At 46.1% G+C, this 17,205-nt stretch overlaps 1 protein-coding gene across 1 annotated transcript in view; it reads left to right on the top strand.

Annotated features, from left to right (window-relative positions):
- Window positions 1-15,803, top strand: part of SMOC2 (SPARC related modular calcium binding 2) — a 166,555-nt gene extending 150,752 nt beyond the window's left edge. The window contains exons 10-13 of the mRNA XM_011935086.1: window positions 420-522; window positions 2,719-2,993; window positions 12,731-12,768; window positions 15,049-15,803. Coding sequence (XP_011790476.1) covers window positions 420-522; window positions 2,719-2,993; window positions 12,731-12,768; window positions 15,049-15,066 — 434 coding nt within the window. The 3' untranslated portion in view covers window positions 15,067-15,803. The remainder of the gene's footprint in view (window positions 1-419; window positions 523-2,718; window positions 2,994-12,730; window positions 12,769-15,048) is intronic.
- The last annotated feature ends 1,402 nt before the right edge of the window (window positions 15,804-17,205 follow it).

Raw genomic sequence — 17,205 nt, 5'->3', positions numbered from 1 at the left:
CTCTGGACGGGTGGGCGTGGCGGTGAATCGCAGGCCCTGGCCTCGTTTGCCTGGATGGCCAGCCTCATGTGCTCCCAGCGTGTACTCCGTATGTCCTGTGTCCCTAAGCACCCAATGCCTCTGCTGTCACGCTTGCTGGGTGAGTGACACCGCCCACCTCTGAGTGCAGTTCTGAAGATCAGTGAGACACTAATGCCTGTGAATTTTAGTTGCACATAATAATTCAAACAATACTGGAATTAATAATAACTATGGCTCAAAACAATAGACATAGCACAATGTGTTTGTGTTTAAACTAGCTCATTAAGGTTAAGGTAGCCCAAAATACTCATTTCCAAACACTAAAATATTTCCCTGTATTTTAGAGGAAAATCTGTTATGCTTTATGAGTTAACTATGAAAACATACATGTTTTTCAGGTTGCCCGGGTGCCAAAAAACATGAGTTTCTGACCAGTATTCTGGACGCGCTGTCCACGGACATGGTCCACGCTGTCTCCGACCCCTCCTCCTCGTCAGGCAGGTACGCTAGCTATGTTTGCTGCGGGACAGTGGGTTAGTGGGGTCCCAGAATTCCGGGGAACCTGGAAAGTCTGAACATTACGTATTGGCGACCTTCTTGGCTTATTTGGACACAGTAGGGCCTTAAAAAGGAGCCTTCTGCAAACACAGGAAGTTGCTTAGCAGGTTTTTCTTGTAGCATGACTAAATCACTGAAGGCGCTCCCATTGGGGTACGTGGCCCTGAGCCGTGACTCCTGGGCCTCCATGGGGTAGTGGGCTCTGACCCCGGCCCTGTTGGTGGGGAGTAGGGCAGGGGGAGCACCTCCTGCCGAGGGCTCTGTGCTTTGAAATTGCACTTTAGAGTTATCCGTTGGATTTTAAATACTTTGAATGACAACGTTTAATTTGAAGTTCTCAAAGTGTGATTATGTTTATTGCAGTAAAATGTACAGCACATACATTTGCCATCCTAACTACTTTCAGGCGTATGATTCGGTTGTGTCAAAGACATTCACACTGCTCAAAATAGGATTTTTGGAAGCCTGGAAATGTTCCCTGAGTACGTTGTAGACATTCCCGCACTCCTGGACCTGGGGCCTGGAGCACGGTGCAGTGGACTTCAGTGAATTTCCCGTCACTCCTCTTTTCCACCCTCTGTAGATCAGCCTTGGGAGAGTGGAGGACCCCAGGGTTTTACTGTGATGGCGTCTCAAGCATCGGATATTCCCCCTGAACTAGCAATAGTTTATCTGTTTCTTTCAAATGAATTTTCACTTTTTTCTTTCTTTAGAGTGTTGACCTTTCTTCCCAGAGCCCCGACACCCAAACCCTTGATGATCTCAGCCACTTTAGATGAATTTTTTGGTCTCCTGAACTAAAAGCCTCTCCTCTCACTGTCTCTCTGCTAAAGAAGACTTAAGGAAATAAAAAGGCAATGCTAACAGAAAATGTCATGAATGTGTAGGAAATTAAATGTAATAGAGCAGGCCGGGCACGGGGGCTCACGCCTGGAATCCAAGCACTTTGGCAGGCCAGGGCAGGTGGATCACCTGAGGTCAGGAGTTTGAGACCAGCCTGGCCAACATGGGGAAAATCCATCCATACTAAAAACACAAAACTTAGCCCAGCATAGTGGCAGGCACCTGTAATCCCAACTACTCAGGACACTGAGGCAGGAGAATCACTTGAACCTGGGAGGCAGAGGTTGCAGTAAGCCAAGACCACACCATTGCACTTCAGCCAGGGCAACAAGAGCAAAACTCTGTCTCAAAAAAAAAAAAAAAAGAAAAGAAAAGAAATTTAATAGAGTCAAACTTTATGTAAATTTCAACTTTACATCTTCTATTCTTGGAAAGATTGTTTTTGCAAACTAAACTGCAAACTAAAAACAAAGGCAGTAAATGAATTGCTAACTAAACTAATTGCAAACTAAACTAAATGCAAACTGAAAGTGAAGGCAGTAAATGGATTGCTATCTGAAAAACTCCTTTGAAAGTTTGAGAAATTGGCAGTGGTGTTGGAGTTCATGGTGTTCTCATACCTGGAAATGCGCAGCTCATCCCAACAGGCAGAATCCAGAGGCCAGCACCTCCAGGAGGGCCTGCCCATGCACACACACACACACACACCCTCCATCTCAACGAGAAGGTGCATTTCTGCCATTTGGTGCCCTTTTAAAGATCTGACTCACATCCAGAACTTCTAGAAGAGTTTTATTTAGTTATTCCCTAAAATATTGAACCTATCATAATCCAAGGAAAGCTATCTAGTTCCAACTTAAAATGTTTTTGATTTGCATCGTCCAGTATACCTATGACATAAAGGATGTGTAAAAGAATTAAATTTACAGGGCTAGAAAAGCTCAGGGTTCTGGTGTATCGGGTGGGTATAGCTGCATGTGCTGACTTGCCAGTCCTGTGCACACAGAAGCCAGGATAAGGGGGCTTTTGTCCTTCAGGAACAGGCCAAGTGCATCTTTGCTGGGCACTAATTCACTGCATCATTTGCAATTTTGAATCCAACCTGAAAAATCTTTGCTAAAAGTGTTCTTCTAAATTATTTCTTGAAATTGTTATATCTGATTACCAGTGCTGCAGGCTTAGACACCAGGACCATGAGAACTACAAGCAGGGGTTGTGGGTTTGATGGAAGGACAGTGGCGAGAAAGGGGCAGCTGAGGGGTTTCAGCATCCTGACGGCGTCTGTGTTCCTGCCAGGCTCTCGGAACCCGACCCCAGCCACACTCTAGAGGAGCGCGTGGTGCACTGGTACTTCAAACTCCTCGACAAAAACTCCAGTGGAGACATCGGCAAAAAGGAAATCAAACCCTTCAAGAGGTTCCTTCGCAAAAAATCAAAGCCCAAAAAATGCGTGAAGAAGTTTGTTGAATACTGTGATGTGAATAATGACAAATCCATCTCGGTACAAGAACTGATGGGCTGCCTGGGCGTGGCTAAAGAGGATGGCAAAGCAGACACCAAGAAGCGCCACAGTAAGAGCCTTCCCACCCCCCACCCTGGGCTGTGGTCAGGCCCCGAGGCCTGGGAGGTCGCTTCTCACAAGCACAATTACAGATTGTGTTTATGGCCTGGGGGTGCAAAAAAATCAAATATGCTGTTTAATTGTAGGTCATCTGTTTGCAGGAATAATAGCGATAATGGATGACTCATGTCATGCCACTTGCCCAGGAGAGCCCAGGCTCAAAGGGCATGAACTCCGTGTTGGTTTGCAGTGAGCCTTTTCACTGTTCACCATGGTTGGTTTCCCCCAGAATGGATTGTCTTCTGGTATTTGAGGTGCAAGCCTGGGAACCATTGGAATAACTCACCAACCCTGTACCTGAACTCCAACCAAATGTTCAGGCCAGTTCGCGAGGCGTAAAATCATTGCTGAGGCCCAGACCAGTCATTCCAATGCTTATAGCAGTTTTACCAATTGAAAATTCTTTTTTTTTGCGGGCCTGGCCTACCCAACCAACCGTGACAGGAAGCAAGAGAATCCTATGATGGCCAGAGCCCAAGTGTTCTCCGGAGGCAAGCCAGGAAAACCCAGGTCTGACTTTTCAGCTCAGAGACAGCACTGTGAGATGCAGGCATGCCTTAGATTCCACTGCACATGTGTGCTAGATACTCCTGCATGTGTGTGCTGGATCCCACTTCATGTGTGTGCTAGATCCCCCGAACATGTGTGCCAGATCCCCCTTCACATGTGTGCTAGATAGTCCTGCACATGTGTGTCAGATCCCCTGCGTGTGTGCTAGATTCCTTGCACATGTGTGTCCTGGATCCCCTGCACATGTGTGCTAGATACCCCTGCACATCTATGCTTGATCGCCTAACGTGTGCTAGATCCCCCTGCACATGTGTGTGCTAGATCCCCTGCATGTGTGCTAGATCCCTTGCACATGTGTCCTGGATCCCCTGCACGTGTGCTCTATACCCCTGCACGTATGTGCTTGATTGCCTCACACGTGTGTGAGATCCCCCTGCACGTGTGTGCTGGATCCCCTCACATGTGTGCTAGATCCCCCTGCACGTGTGTGTGCTAAATCCCACTGCATGTGTGCCAGGTTCCCCTTCATGTGTGTGCTGGATCTCCCTGCCCACTTGTGCTAGATCCCACTGCACATATGTGCTCAATCCCTTGCATGTGTGTGTAGATCCCCATATGTATGTGCTAGATCCTGCTATACACGTGTACTGGATTCCACTGCACGTGTGTGCTGGATCTCATTCCACATGTGCATTAGATCTCACTGTCCTTGGGGATCTCTGTTTCCTGATTTGTATCATACTTGCTGGGTAGGGCTAGCAGAGACCTCTCAAATTCCTGTCATTTATGATTCTTTTATTTGTTGTCAACTTTGGTAACAAATGTGGAAGAGAAAACAAGCTTGAGACTGTGTTGTGGAGGGCTGATTCACCATGGTCTTTAAAATCCTCCTGGTAAGGTGTGGTGGCTCACACCTGTAATCCCAGCACTTTGGGAGGCTGAGGTGGGTGGATCACCTGAGGTCAGGAGTTCAAAACAAGCCTGCCAGCATAGTGAAACCCCATCTCTACTAAAAATATAAAATTTAGCTAGGCATAGTGGCTCATACCTGTAATCCCAGCTACTGCAGAGTCCAAGGCACGATTGCTTAAATCTGGGAGGCAGAGGTTGCAGTGAGCCGAGATCATGCCACTGCATTCCAGCCTGGGTGACAGAGTGAGACTCCGTGTTAAAAAGAGAGAGAGAAAAAAAAACCCTCCTGTGTTTGAAGCTCAGCTGTGAGACAGGGGCCCTTTGATCTAACCTGGACCGAGGGTTCCTGGAAGAGGCAGTGACCATCATCTGCCTCCTCTTCTTGGCATCCTAGTGCTTGTCACGACAGTCACTCAGTGCTATTCAACCAAATTAGGGACAGCCTAGATCTGTGTCATGGTGAAGCACTTCCCACTAACTTCTCTGTGAAAAGTCAGCTCTGAAAAATTAAGCTTTATTTTGAAGCTTTCTGTGTAGGGTCTTTGTGGTTAATGCACGTCCTGCCGCCCTGACGATGTATTCACAGGAGAGTGGATGGCCGTACCTATGGCCGCCTCCCTTCGCTCTGTGTGCAGGAGGCTGCCCTCTGTGCTGGCCCAGTCATCTGATGAGGTCAGAGAGAATCCTCAGTTATGTTCAATATTCTGTCTCCATCAAGGACTCTTTGGCAAGTGAGAGAGGAGTTTGCCTCTAACAAGACAAAAAAGAAAAGAAATCATTCTGGGCTGATCAACTCTGATGCAAGAAGGCAGCAAATGCCCACTCACCACTGTGGGAAGAAGGGCACTAAATGTGCTGCCACAGTCTGGCAAGGCTCATGATCCAATATCCAATCCCACTTCATGGCTCAAGACCTCATTTCATTTTCACAGCCATCCTCTGGGGGATGAGGTCACAGACAGATGCTGCCAACCCTGACACTTGCAGACAAGGACACTCAGGCACTGCAGTCATCAGCACTTTGATCTGAGTCTTCCTCAGCAGTGCTGCATGTAGCAAGGGCAGTGCTGTTGGAAATCGCCCACTGTGCTGGGCTGCACTTCCTGTTAGGGCTCCTTCACCCACACTGGGGTACACCTGCAACCCTGCAGGCATTTGGATGGATAACCAAGAATGCCCATTCTCAACAGTTGCCCATGTGTGATTTTGTCCTTGCTTTTCCCTTTCTCTGTATCCAGCACCTGCCCATTGGGTTTCCTGGACACTTCTCTCTTACTGCCACCCGATACTGCTTTTGGCTTCTTGGACTGGGACTGTGTCTTAGTCCACTTTATGCTGCTATAACAGAACACCACGGATGGGGTAACCTACAAACACAAATGTATTAGCTCATGGATCTAGAGGCTGGGCAGTCCAAGATTGTGGAATCAGCATCTGGTGAGGGCCTTTGTGCTGTGTCATCCCCAAATGGAAGGGCAAAGAGAGGATGAGAAAGAGAGAGAAAGCAAGGGGGGCCAAACACATTCTTTCCTAGGAGGTCACTCCCAAGATAATGGCATTCACCTGTTCATGAGGGCGGAGTCCTCATAATGCAGACCTCTTAAACCTCCCAATGCCTCTGCGTTAGGGATTGACTTTCCAGCACATGAACTTTGGGCTCACGCTTCAGACCATAACAAGCTGCTTTCTTCACTTTTTTCTCTTAGTTTGGTCCCTGCTCAGGATCCCAAAAGACAAATGGTGTATTGCTCTTTGAGACTTAAAACCTACCAGCAGGGTTCACATGGGAGGCCTGGGGGACTGATGGGGAGATGGAGAGCAGGTGGCTGCCAGATTAGCAGCTGGAGCCAGGTAACCATGGTGTCCCTCACCCCTGATGATTCCACATAGGGAAGATGAACACCCACTCAGTGATTCACAAAGGGAGCTGCTCACATTCTGCTGTTGCCCCATCTGCACATGATGAGTGACACGTTGTGGCACCTGGGGGTTTTCTGTGTAGCTCCTCCTCCATTATGGAAGCCAGTCTCTGCATTTCTATAGAAGGCTAATTTTTATGGTTATAGTGAGAAAATTAAGGATGGACATAGCCAAGTGTAGATCTATTTTTGACCTTTTAATCTTCTTCCATTCCTGGATGGTGCAGGCTGGTCTTTTCTTTGCAAGGACTCCTTCCTGTTAGCCGTTGTCAAGTGGCTTGAGTAGCACCCAAAAGTTAAGCCATGCATGGCCTCTGCCCTCCTTAGCCTGGTGCTACAGGGTCATGTGGCCCATGGCCCTTGCTGGGGCAGATTCCTGCCTACTAATTTCTTCAGTTAAAAAGAAGTAAATGTAGACTCTTTGCAAGGGGGTGGGTGAGTTCCAGTTTGTGAGGGGAGTGGATGAGTTCCGGTTTGCGAGGGGAGTGGGCGAGTTCCGGTTTGTGAGGGGAGTGGATGAGTTCCGGTTTGCAAGGGGAGTGGGCGAGTTCCGGTTTGTGAGGGGTGGGTGAGTTCCAGTTTGTGAGGGGGGTGGGTGAGTTCCAGCAATTGGTGGGCTTTCAAGTAGAATAATTGGGCCCAGAGCTGTGATTATGGTGACAGAATTTTGAAAATTTTGGGATCAAATGATTTCAAGATAGATCCACAGCAGTTAAGAAGATGGTTTCCTGGAGGTCCTGCTCCTATGCCACCCTTCCAGAGGAACCCATAGCTCCCCGCATCCTGCACCACCTATAGGACACAGCTCAGACTGTGTGTGTGTGGGGTATGTGTGTGTGGTGTGTGTGTATCTGTTGTGTGTAGGGGGTGGTTTGTGTGGTGTGCAGTGTGCAGGGTGTGTGTGCGTGGTGTGTATGTAAGGTGTGTGGTGTGTAAACACTAGCATTGGCGTTCTGGGCTGGATCAAGGTCTGTTAGGGCAAATGTCGGGCATTCATCTATGTGTCCTACTATTTTAAAACATAGTATATTGATAGGAAATTTGAGGTGTCATTTGGCAAACAGATCAGGAGACAATTAAAAGATAATTTGTTACTCACAGATCCAAAGGAGAGGAGGCCATGCTGTGCTGTGGGAGGCCACATGGGAGGCACCAGGGTCAGCCAAGAGACAGAGGAAGTGAGAGACTGGGCCTGAGCTCTTATCATGATTTCCCAGGCAGGCTTGCCTGTAAATGAGGTGGCCAGGTTATAGGCTGGGTGAGGATGGAGGTTGTAGGCTAGGTGAGGGTATTGGTTGTAGGCTGGGTGAGGGTAGAGGTTGTAGGCTAGGTGAGGGTAGAGGTTGTAGGGTGGGTGAGGGTAGAAGTTGTAGGTTTGGTGAGGGTGGAGGTTATAGGGTGGGTGAGGGAGGAGGTTGTAGGTTGGGTAAGGGTGGAGGTTGTAGGTTGGGTGAGGGTGGAGGTTATTAGCTGGTTGAGGGTGGAGGTTGTAGTATGGGTGAGGGTAGAGGTTGTAGGTTGGGTAGGGGTAGAAGTTGTAGGTTGGGTGAGGTTGGAGGTTGGGTGAGGGTGAAGGTTGTTTGCTGGTTGAGGGCGCAGGTTATAATATGGGTGAAGGTAGAGGTTGTATGGTAAGTGAGGGTGGAGGTTATAGACTGGGTGAGGGTAAAGGTTGTAGCTTAGATGAGGGTGGAGGTTGTAGGTTGAGTGAGGGTGCAGGTTGTAGGTTAGGTGAGGGTGAAACTTGTTTACTGATTGAGGTTGGAAGTTATAATATGGGTGAGGGTGGAAGTTTAGCTTGGATGAGGGTGGAGGTTGTAGGTTGGGTGAGGGTGGAGGTTGTAGGTTGGGTGAGGGTGGAGGTTGTAGGTTGGGTGAGGGTGGAGGTTATAGTATGGATGAGGTGGAGGTTGTATGGCCAGTGAAGGTGGAGGTTGTAGGCTGGGTGAGGGCAGAGGTTGTAGCCTGAATGAGGGTGGAGGTTGTAGGCTGGATGAGGGTGTTGGTTGTTGTCTGGGTGAGGGTGGAGGTTGTAGGTTGGGTGAGGGTGGAGGTTGTAGGTTGAGTGAGGGTAAAGATTGTAGGTTGAGTGAGGGTGGGTGTTATAGGGTTGGTGAGGTTGTAGATTATAGGCTGGATGAGGGTGGAGGTTGTTGGCTGGGTGAGAGTGGAGGTTGTAGGTCGGCCTGAATAGGAAAGGCTGCTCCTCACTGTCCCTGGGGCTGGGCTAACTCAGAGGGCAGCCTCTTCAGCATAAGCAAGGTTCAGATGTCAAAGCATTAGATAAAGGAAGTGAAAGTCATGGTTAATACACCCACTCTCCAAGGAACTGGCCCATGGATTGGGTTCTGATAGAAGGATATAAGTCCCTCATGAGCAAGCTAAATCTCCTAGACAATCTCTTTGGAAGGTGGCAGCAGCATACAGACAACTGTTGTGAGCCGCATATCCTGATTTGAAAAGGTTGTCAGTTCCTTCTAGGACTGGTCCACATTGCTCTTTGCTAAGGACCTGGTGCTGAAGGATACATGGAGTTCTCAGTAGCTCTGGGAGAAAGCCCTGGGAGGAAATGTTTTTTCCTTGCATATATTGATAGACTGAAATGAAGGTGACCTTTATGAGTCATGGCCTTCCATGGGTCATACTTCACGCAAGTGACTACAGAATTGCAGTGGCTTAGGACCCAAGCGTTTCCTTCTGGTTTACGTAGCATAAAGGCTGTGGGTTGCCACCATGCTGCCCTGGGTGGGAATGCAGGTTCAGCACAGGTCAGCACAGGTCTTGGGGAGATGTGGCAGAGAAGCATGAGAGGCTGAGCCACTTGCACAGCCACAGGGGAGGTGGATGCTCAGAGATGGAACCTCTCAGACTCCCACCTTCCAAAGGCTCAAGCCACAGTGTGGGGCAGGGAAGGGGCATGGATGGGCTGGAGTGCTTAGACCCTGGCAAGGAAGAATAGATGGATTGTGGAGCACAACGTGATCTCTTCTGATGCCATCATCTTAGGTGAAAAGTTTAAGTTGCTGCAGAAGTTTGAGTTATCTTCTTTAGATCCCTCTGAATAATCTGATATGTCTCAGTTTTATTGTCTTCTTAGTAATCAAGAAGAAAGCATATGATCGCTTCTAGCAAAATAAACTGCAATTTGGCAAAAGAGGCAATTTGGTCATGGTCAAAAATGAACATTGTGGTCTCGGATACATATTTAGCTGATTTTGCAGCCCTTTCATTTTCCTTACGGAATTTTTCTTTTTTCTGACTTAAAAAAATTCATTATCAGTCATATGTTTTCTACCCTGTATAGTTTGTAGTAGCAAAAAGTCAGAAAAACCTTAAGATCCAGGAAGAAATTAGCGAGAACATTTTAACCACAGTGCTACTAAGTTTTTTTGTTTCTTGTATGTTTGCTCACTACTGAACAGCGCACTTTTTATTCTAAAAAATATGAGAAATCAGCCAGGCGCGGTGGCTCACGCTTGTAATCCCCGCACTTTGGGAGGCCGAGGCCATGAGGTCAGGAGTTCGAGATGATTCTGGCCAACATGGTGAAACCCTGTCTCAAGTAAAAATACAATAATTAATTAGGCGTGGTGATGCGAGCCTGTAATCCCAGCTATTCGGGAGGCTGAGGCAGGAGAATTGCTTGAAGCTGAGAGTCGGAGGTTGCAGTGAACCGAGATCACGCCATTGCACTCCAGTCTGGGTGGCAGAGTGAGACCCCATCCTCCCCGGCAAAAAAAAAAAAAAAAAGAATATTAACTTTTAAAAAATAACCTCCAGCATATCCCAGGATTTTTATATGCCTCCAGCATAGCCCAGGAGCCTCTGGCTGCTTCTCTGAGTGAGACCATTGGAAGGATGGGTGGACAGGGCAGAGCACACCCTGCCTCCAGCATAGCCCAGTTATAAAACTTATAAAGTTATAAAACTTCTTTTTATAACTTTAATCTACAGCTACTTCCTTTTATAACCTTACAGCAAGGGAGAATTCTATTAATCAGCAAACAATCCAACAAAAAACTGGCAATTGGTGAATAATCAAATTGGCTCAGAATAGATTCAAAGTATCACTCTAATAATATTTAAATTTGAACCGTTGGCTGAAAAGCCTGTTTTTTCCTGTAAAGTAATCATTTCAGTCAAGACAAGTAGATGAGCAGCAATATTCATTTGGGCACTTAGACCATTAAAACCAGCTATTTAAAATAATCATAGATTTAGCCACTGCTTAATGTTTTTGCAATTTACCTAACATGCTTGTTTTGCACCTTTTCACACTGTGTTTCTACTTGCGTTATGGCAAGGGGAGACAGTTTGAAAACAGAACAATTTTGCTCTTTACTCCATGTTTTTTATTGAGTGAATAGAAATCAACAGTTAATCAAGGAATATGGAAAGAAAGATGCTTCCCTTATCTGTTGATTCATTTGAAAACTATTGACCAAGAGCTTTCTGCTCTGGACATTGACAGAATAACAGTAAACACACAGAAATGTGTGTCTCTTTTGGGATTACACTTTGGTGTGGAAGTGAGTCATCAGATAAATAGGAAACCCCACAGCACGATAGGGGTTACTTGTGGAGGAGGCAGAAGGGAGGGTCAGGAGGGCTGGAACGTTAGATGGGGACAGGGAGGAGGCCCTGCAAAGTGAGATTGACTGGAGACTGGAGGAGCAGAGGAGAACCAAGGGTCGTCAGATAGAGTGCAGCCTGCAGAGGATGGCAGGAGTGCCATGCCCAGCAAGCCCCAGAGGTGGGGAGAAATTGGGCACTGGAGAGGAGCAAGCATCCCGAGTGATGTGATGCCACATGGGTGGACAGGGCAGAGCACACCCCACCTCCAGCATAGCCCAGGAGCCTCTGGCTGCTTCTCTGAGTGAGGCTGTTGGAAGGATGAGTGGAATGTGATAGAGGACCCCTGGTTGCCATGTTTGTGCAGACAACAGATGGGAAGGGCTGAAGGAGGAGAGTGGTGAGGCATCTGCTCGGGTCCATGTGGGAGAGGCGGGCGGTTCTGGCCACGGAACAGCGTATGCTATGAGGATTGGACTCTGGATAGACTCTGGGTGTAGAGCCCGAGGGATTTGCTCCCAGATGAGATGAGGAAGGTAGGAGAAGAGAGGCATGATCATGACTCCAAAAGTTTGCTCTGAGCAGCTCAAGAATGGGGTTACTGTGTCCTGAGAATGGAATACGTCAGAAAGTAGGTTTGCAAGGGAAGATAATGAGTCTGGCTGGGTCCTGTTTCTTTTGAGCTGCCTATTGAATGAAAATCCACATGGATAATGAAGTTGGATCTGATAATCTGGACTGAGGAGAGAAAGAGGTCCATGCTGAAGATTACAGCAATTTGTATCCTTGGAGCTGTCAGGAAATAGAGTATTTAAAACCCTGAGACCAACTGAGCCCACTAGTGAGTGGGGGAAAGTGGGAAAGGGATGAGGATGCTGAAGCCCCTAGGGGGCGTCCCAGAGGTTTCCATGGAGATGCAGGTGCGGAAGCTGAGCTGAGAGCAGGAAGGAGACTTTCCAGGGAAGCTCCGCTGTGCAGGGGCCATGAAGCCTGGAGACAGCACAGCTCCCTCTGGCTTTGACTCTACTCGAAGCTTTGGAAAAAACTATTTTGAGCCAAACACTTTCATTTCTCCGGGTTTTAATATAGAAGCAAAAGACTTCAAAGAGCCCCAGTTGGGGCATTGCCGATGGCTTCGCTCCCGGCACCCCAGGGACGTGAACCCCCTCCTTCTGGGGAAAGGTTGAGAAACATCTAGAATTCAGTTCTCCAGAGAAGGTGGATTTACCTTAGAGTTTGGGGTAAAGTAAAACATTCTTCTAAGGCTGGACTAGAGAATCTGTGTTGTTAGAAAGTACTTACATAGTAACTTTCATAATCCACTGCTCATAATTTATGTTCAATGCATGTATAGTTAGCTCTTCTGTGGATTCAAGCAAACTTGCATCAAAAATTCTCAGAGAACAAAAAAGATACAAATAAAAAACAATGTAGTATATAGCAACTATTTACACAGCGTTAACGTTGCACTAAGCATTATAAGTAGTCTATAGATTATTTAAAGTACATAGGAGGATGTGTTTATATTATATTAAAATATTACACCATACTATATAAGAAACTTGAGAATTGCAGGATTTGGGTTTGCGGGGCTCCTGGAGCCAATCCCTTCTGGATGCTGAGGAATGACTGTATGTATTTTTTTCATGTAAATGAGTTTGCCAATTGATAACACCTTCCTAAAGTGATGTGGACTCCTTCCTGAAATTATGTTGAACCTTTCATTAAATAATGAGTCTCTGATTTTTAATAATATATATTTTTTTCCTGCTAGCCCCCAGAGGTAATGCTGAAAGTACATCTAATAGACAGGTAAGTATGTTTATATTTTACTCTTAACCATTTCCTTTTTTAATTATGTACAATAACAATTCAGAGTTATGTAGATTTGCAATGGCCAGTACCTTCCAAGAAAAGAAATAATTCAAGGGAGGCAACCTTACTGTCTACACCCTGTGAGGACTAAAGCAGTCTTACAGAATTCTATCCAAAATCACCAACTTGTTGACTGAAAAAGTTTATTACTTGAACTTTCAATTATTAAGAAAAATTTCTGAGTTCCCTTGTTTGGTAGATTTTTGTTTTGTTTTGTTTTTTTTAAGAGAAGGGGTTTTGCCCAGGCTAGTCTCGAACTCATAGGCTCAAGCAGTCCACCTGGGATTACAGGTGTGAGCCACTGTGCCCGGCTGAATTTTTTCAAGCAGTTGTCTGAGTGTTTGTAATTTGGTTCCTGCGTTTTGTCAGGGAGGTTGCAGGAACAGGAGGCATCCTTCATACATGGGTGAATTTCTGTTTCTTTTTGGGGTCCCAGCAAGACAAGCGTTGGGCTCCAGAAGGGACTTTCGGCTCCTGCTGTGTGTTCACAAACATGTGTTTGGTTTCTGGTTCTCCCTCTCAATTTGCAAGTAAAGGATGCGATGGTGGCGTCCTCCAGCACCCAAAGCCACAACCTATCGCATGTCGGGAGCATTTTCCAGAAGATAAACATGAGTGGGTTCATGTCTCTCTCCTTCAAAGCCGGGGCAAAATCCTCACTTCTTTGCTACCACGAGTCAATTTGTGATTTATTTTGCCTGCACCTGTTTGATGTCAGGTTGACATTTCCTGAGGCAAGCCCCTGTATTTGTTGTGGGTTTAAGTGGAGGCGGCCAGCACACACCTTGGATGTAATTTAAAACCATTTCATGAGGAAAGATGTGTGATATGTTTTCCTTTGTTTAGCAAATGTTTATGGTTTTAACTTTAAATCTCACCACAAATCACTTACACTTTAAAACAGGGCTGGTCTGAAAGTAATTACCCTCCCTGAGTGCCAAGACCTCCAGAAGTTGTTTTCATTCGAGAACGGCAATCACTGTACTCATGCGCTCCACGCATCTTAAATGAACTCAGTTCAAAGCACACGCCTCCTGCTTCAGCTCTTTTTTTCCAGAGAGAAACAGAAGCAGTTTCCCCTCCTTTTCTAGTGCCTGTGTGGACGCGCGGACCTCCATGCCTTTCATTTTGTGGCTATTTCTGCAAACTACGATACTGGGATTGATCCTAACGGGCAAGCCAGTTGCGGCTCCTACCGGCCATGGCCATTGAAGATCACCATGTTTCTTTGAAGCATCTCAAAGAATAACATGGTGCCAACCAGCCAGGGTTTCCCTATGTGCATGACCCAGACAGGAACTATCAAAAGAAGGGATCACAGGAGGGTGGATGATGCTAAGGTAGAATCCAAAGGAGCTATTTCCTGATCTCTTCAGCTTCCACTGCAACTCCAGAGTAGTCAGAGCTGTTATTAAATAAGTTAAGATGTTAGTCCACCTTCTCCTCCAGCCATCCTGGCCATGTTTAATGACTGGTAAAATACTTTGACGGGTTGTCTTTATGCACAGCGAATTTAAACCTCAAGTTTAGTGTTGGAGATGGGTTTGTCTTCTCACCTCTTCAGATCTTTATCAAGGGGAATAAAAGCCAACTCAGAAACCTCCTAAACTTTAAAATTTAATTACTTAAATAATAAAACAGAAGAATAGATCAACATTTGTAAGAATTGGCCCTCTCAGAAAACTGAGTCTAGGAGAGTGTATATTACTTTTCTTTTTCATTCTAAATTACTTTTAATTGAAAGTCAAGGTGCTGAGTTACCGTTGTTTATCATTATAATCAGCAAATTTTTTAAGTTGGATTTCTTCTTAAAGAGGTAAAATAGTGAACAAAAGAGATAAAAAGGAAAATTAAGAATCAACTATGCCTTTATCAAATTTGAAGCATAAGTTATATTATTAAAATTATTTTTGTATAATCAAGGTGATAAGACATTCTGGAAAACATTTAATGTATTGAGCACTTAAAATATTTACAGTGGATGTTACTTTTTTGAAATGATACATTTTCCCCAATATTTCTATCATGTCAAGGAAGGAAAGTGTTAAAAAGTTACCAGTGTCCAAAATGTCTTCCTCGTTTCTCATTCATCCTTACCCCTCACGCGACCTGCCCAGCCCTCTTTGGTTCAGTTCATTCCCGGAAGCCCCTTAGTCTTCTCTGATGAGTGACACACACCTCTGAATATAATGTCTCTTTTTTGTCTTTTCTTTTCAGCCCAGGAAACAAGGATAAATGGCTCCCGCAGCGAAGGCAGTTCCTAGACACGTGGGAAATTCCCTCACCAACGAGCAATTAAGAAAACAAAAACAGAAACACATAGTATTTGCACTTTGTACTTTAAATGTAAATTCACTTTGTAGAAATGAGATATTTAAACAGACTGTTTTAATCTGTGAAAATGGAGAGCTGGCTTCAGAAAATTAATCACATACAATGTATGTGTCCTCCTTTGACCTTGGAAATCTGTATGTGGTGGAGATGTATTTGAATGCATTTAGGCTTAATTTCTTCGCCTTCCACATGTTAACAGTAGAGCTCTAGGCACTCTGGTTGCTGGTTGCAATCCTATGGCTTCCCTAACCCCTGCAGTCACTTCCAGACGGCTGTGCTTACAGCATTGCGGAATCATGTTGGAAGCTCCACATTTCCGTGGAAGGTTGTGATGTACGGTTGACCCTTTAGGCAGTTAACATGCACGGGCTGGTTTGTTTCTTGGGATTTTCTGTTAGTTTGTCTTGTTTTGCTTTCCAGAGATCTTGCCCGTACAATGAATCACGCAACCACTAAAGCTATCCAGTTAAGTACAGGTAGTTCCCCTGGAGGAAATACTATTTCCAAACTGTCTTTGGTGTGATACTTTGGCTCAAAAGGATGTTTGCTTTTCCATTTTAAGCTTCTGTTTGAGTTTTGCCCTGGGGCTTGAGTGAGTCCCGGAGAGTCATTCTGGTGGTGGGAGGCTGCCTAGGAGGGGCCCATCCTTCCAAAATGTAAATCCAGTCACGGTGTGACGGAGCTGGCTAACAGGCTTGTCTGCCTGGTTTTTCCCCTCCATGATCCTCCTACCTGGTCCACCCCAGGGCTACCGGAAGGCAAAGTCTTCACCTGAACCAATTATGAGCAATCTCCTTACTGAAGGCACAGCTGGATCCATGGTGCCCCCAGGGCTGGTGTTGGCAGCCGGGGAGAAGTGCCTGCGGGTCCCCACGGTTCCTTTCTGCTTTTCTGAATGCATCAAGGGTATGAGAACTTGCCAATGGGAAATTCATCTGGGTGGCACTGGCAGAGAAGGATAGGAGTGGAATGCCCACACGGTGACCAACAGAACTGGCCTGCGTGCACAGCCAGCTGCCCCCCTCAGGCCTGGGCCCGGAGCTCAGGGCGCCCTGTCTGTGAGGAACCGTTTGGAGGATGGTCTGAGAGCGGAAACTTCAACGTGATTCTATCTCGGCTCAGACTGTTGTTTGGAAAAGCATCTTCATGGCCCCAAATCCCCTGAGACATGCCTTGTAGAATGATGTTTGTGAGGTTGGGATGCTTGTGGAGCATCGCATAAGGCTTCTTACTTATTTAAACTGTGCAAGGTAAAAATCAAGCCTTTGGAGCCACAGAACCAGCTCAAGTACATGCCAATGTTGTTTAAGAAACAGTTATGATCCTAAACTTTTTGGATAATCTTTTATATTTCTGACCTTTGAATTTAATCATTTTTCTTAGATTAAAATAAAGTATGCTATTAAAACTATGTTAGTCTTTTTTTTTTTTTTCCAACTAAATGCAGGCTTTGATAATTGCTTAATTGTACAGGTGTCCACTGTAAGGGAGGGAAAGGTGAGGGCTCTGGGCTGAAAGAATTGGAATCCTGGCTGTGTCCCTGAGTGGGGTGTGACTTTAGACATGACCCCTCAGTTCCCCCTCTGGGATGCGGGGATGCTGGTGGCATACATGAACCTCCTCCTTCCACACATGGGAAAAGAATTATGTGAGTTGTTAACGTATGCAAAGTGCTTGGAACCTGCACCCCAGGTGTGCCACGTATACGTGTTTGCCCTGACCGTGTGGAAGGTCATCTGTCTGTGAGTCTTAACTCCACACTGCCCAGTGCTACTGACGTCACCCAGTGCTATAGGAAACTTCGGAAGAAACAAAAAGAGTGCCTTATTTCGATTAAAGCTGGTGGCCGGGCACAGTGGCTCATGCCTGTACTCCCAGCACTTTGAGAGCCCGAGGCAGGTGTATCATTTGAGGTCAGGAGTTTGAGACCAGCCTGGCCAATCTGGTGAAACCCCATCACTACTGAAAATACAAAAATTAGCTGGACATGGTGGCAGGTGCCTGCAATCCCAGCTACTTGGGAGGCTGAGGCAGGAGAAT

This window comes from Colobus angolensis, unplaced genomic scaffold (genome assembly GCF_000951035.1).
Source record: "Colobus angolensis palliatus isolate OR3802 unplaced genomic scaffold, Cang.pa_1.0 Scaffold14, whole genome shotgun sequence".
Taxonomy (NCBI): domain Eukaryota; kingdom Metazoa; phylum Chordata; class Mammalia; order Primates; family Cercopithecidae; genus Colobus; species Colobus angolensis.
The sequence above is the reverse complement of the archived record's forward strand: the minus strand, read 5'-3'. Positions and strand labels throughout refer to the sequence as shown.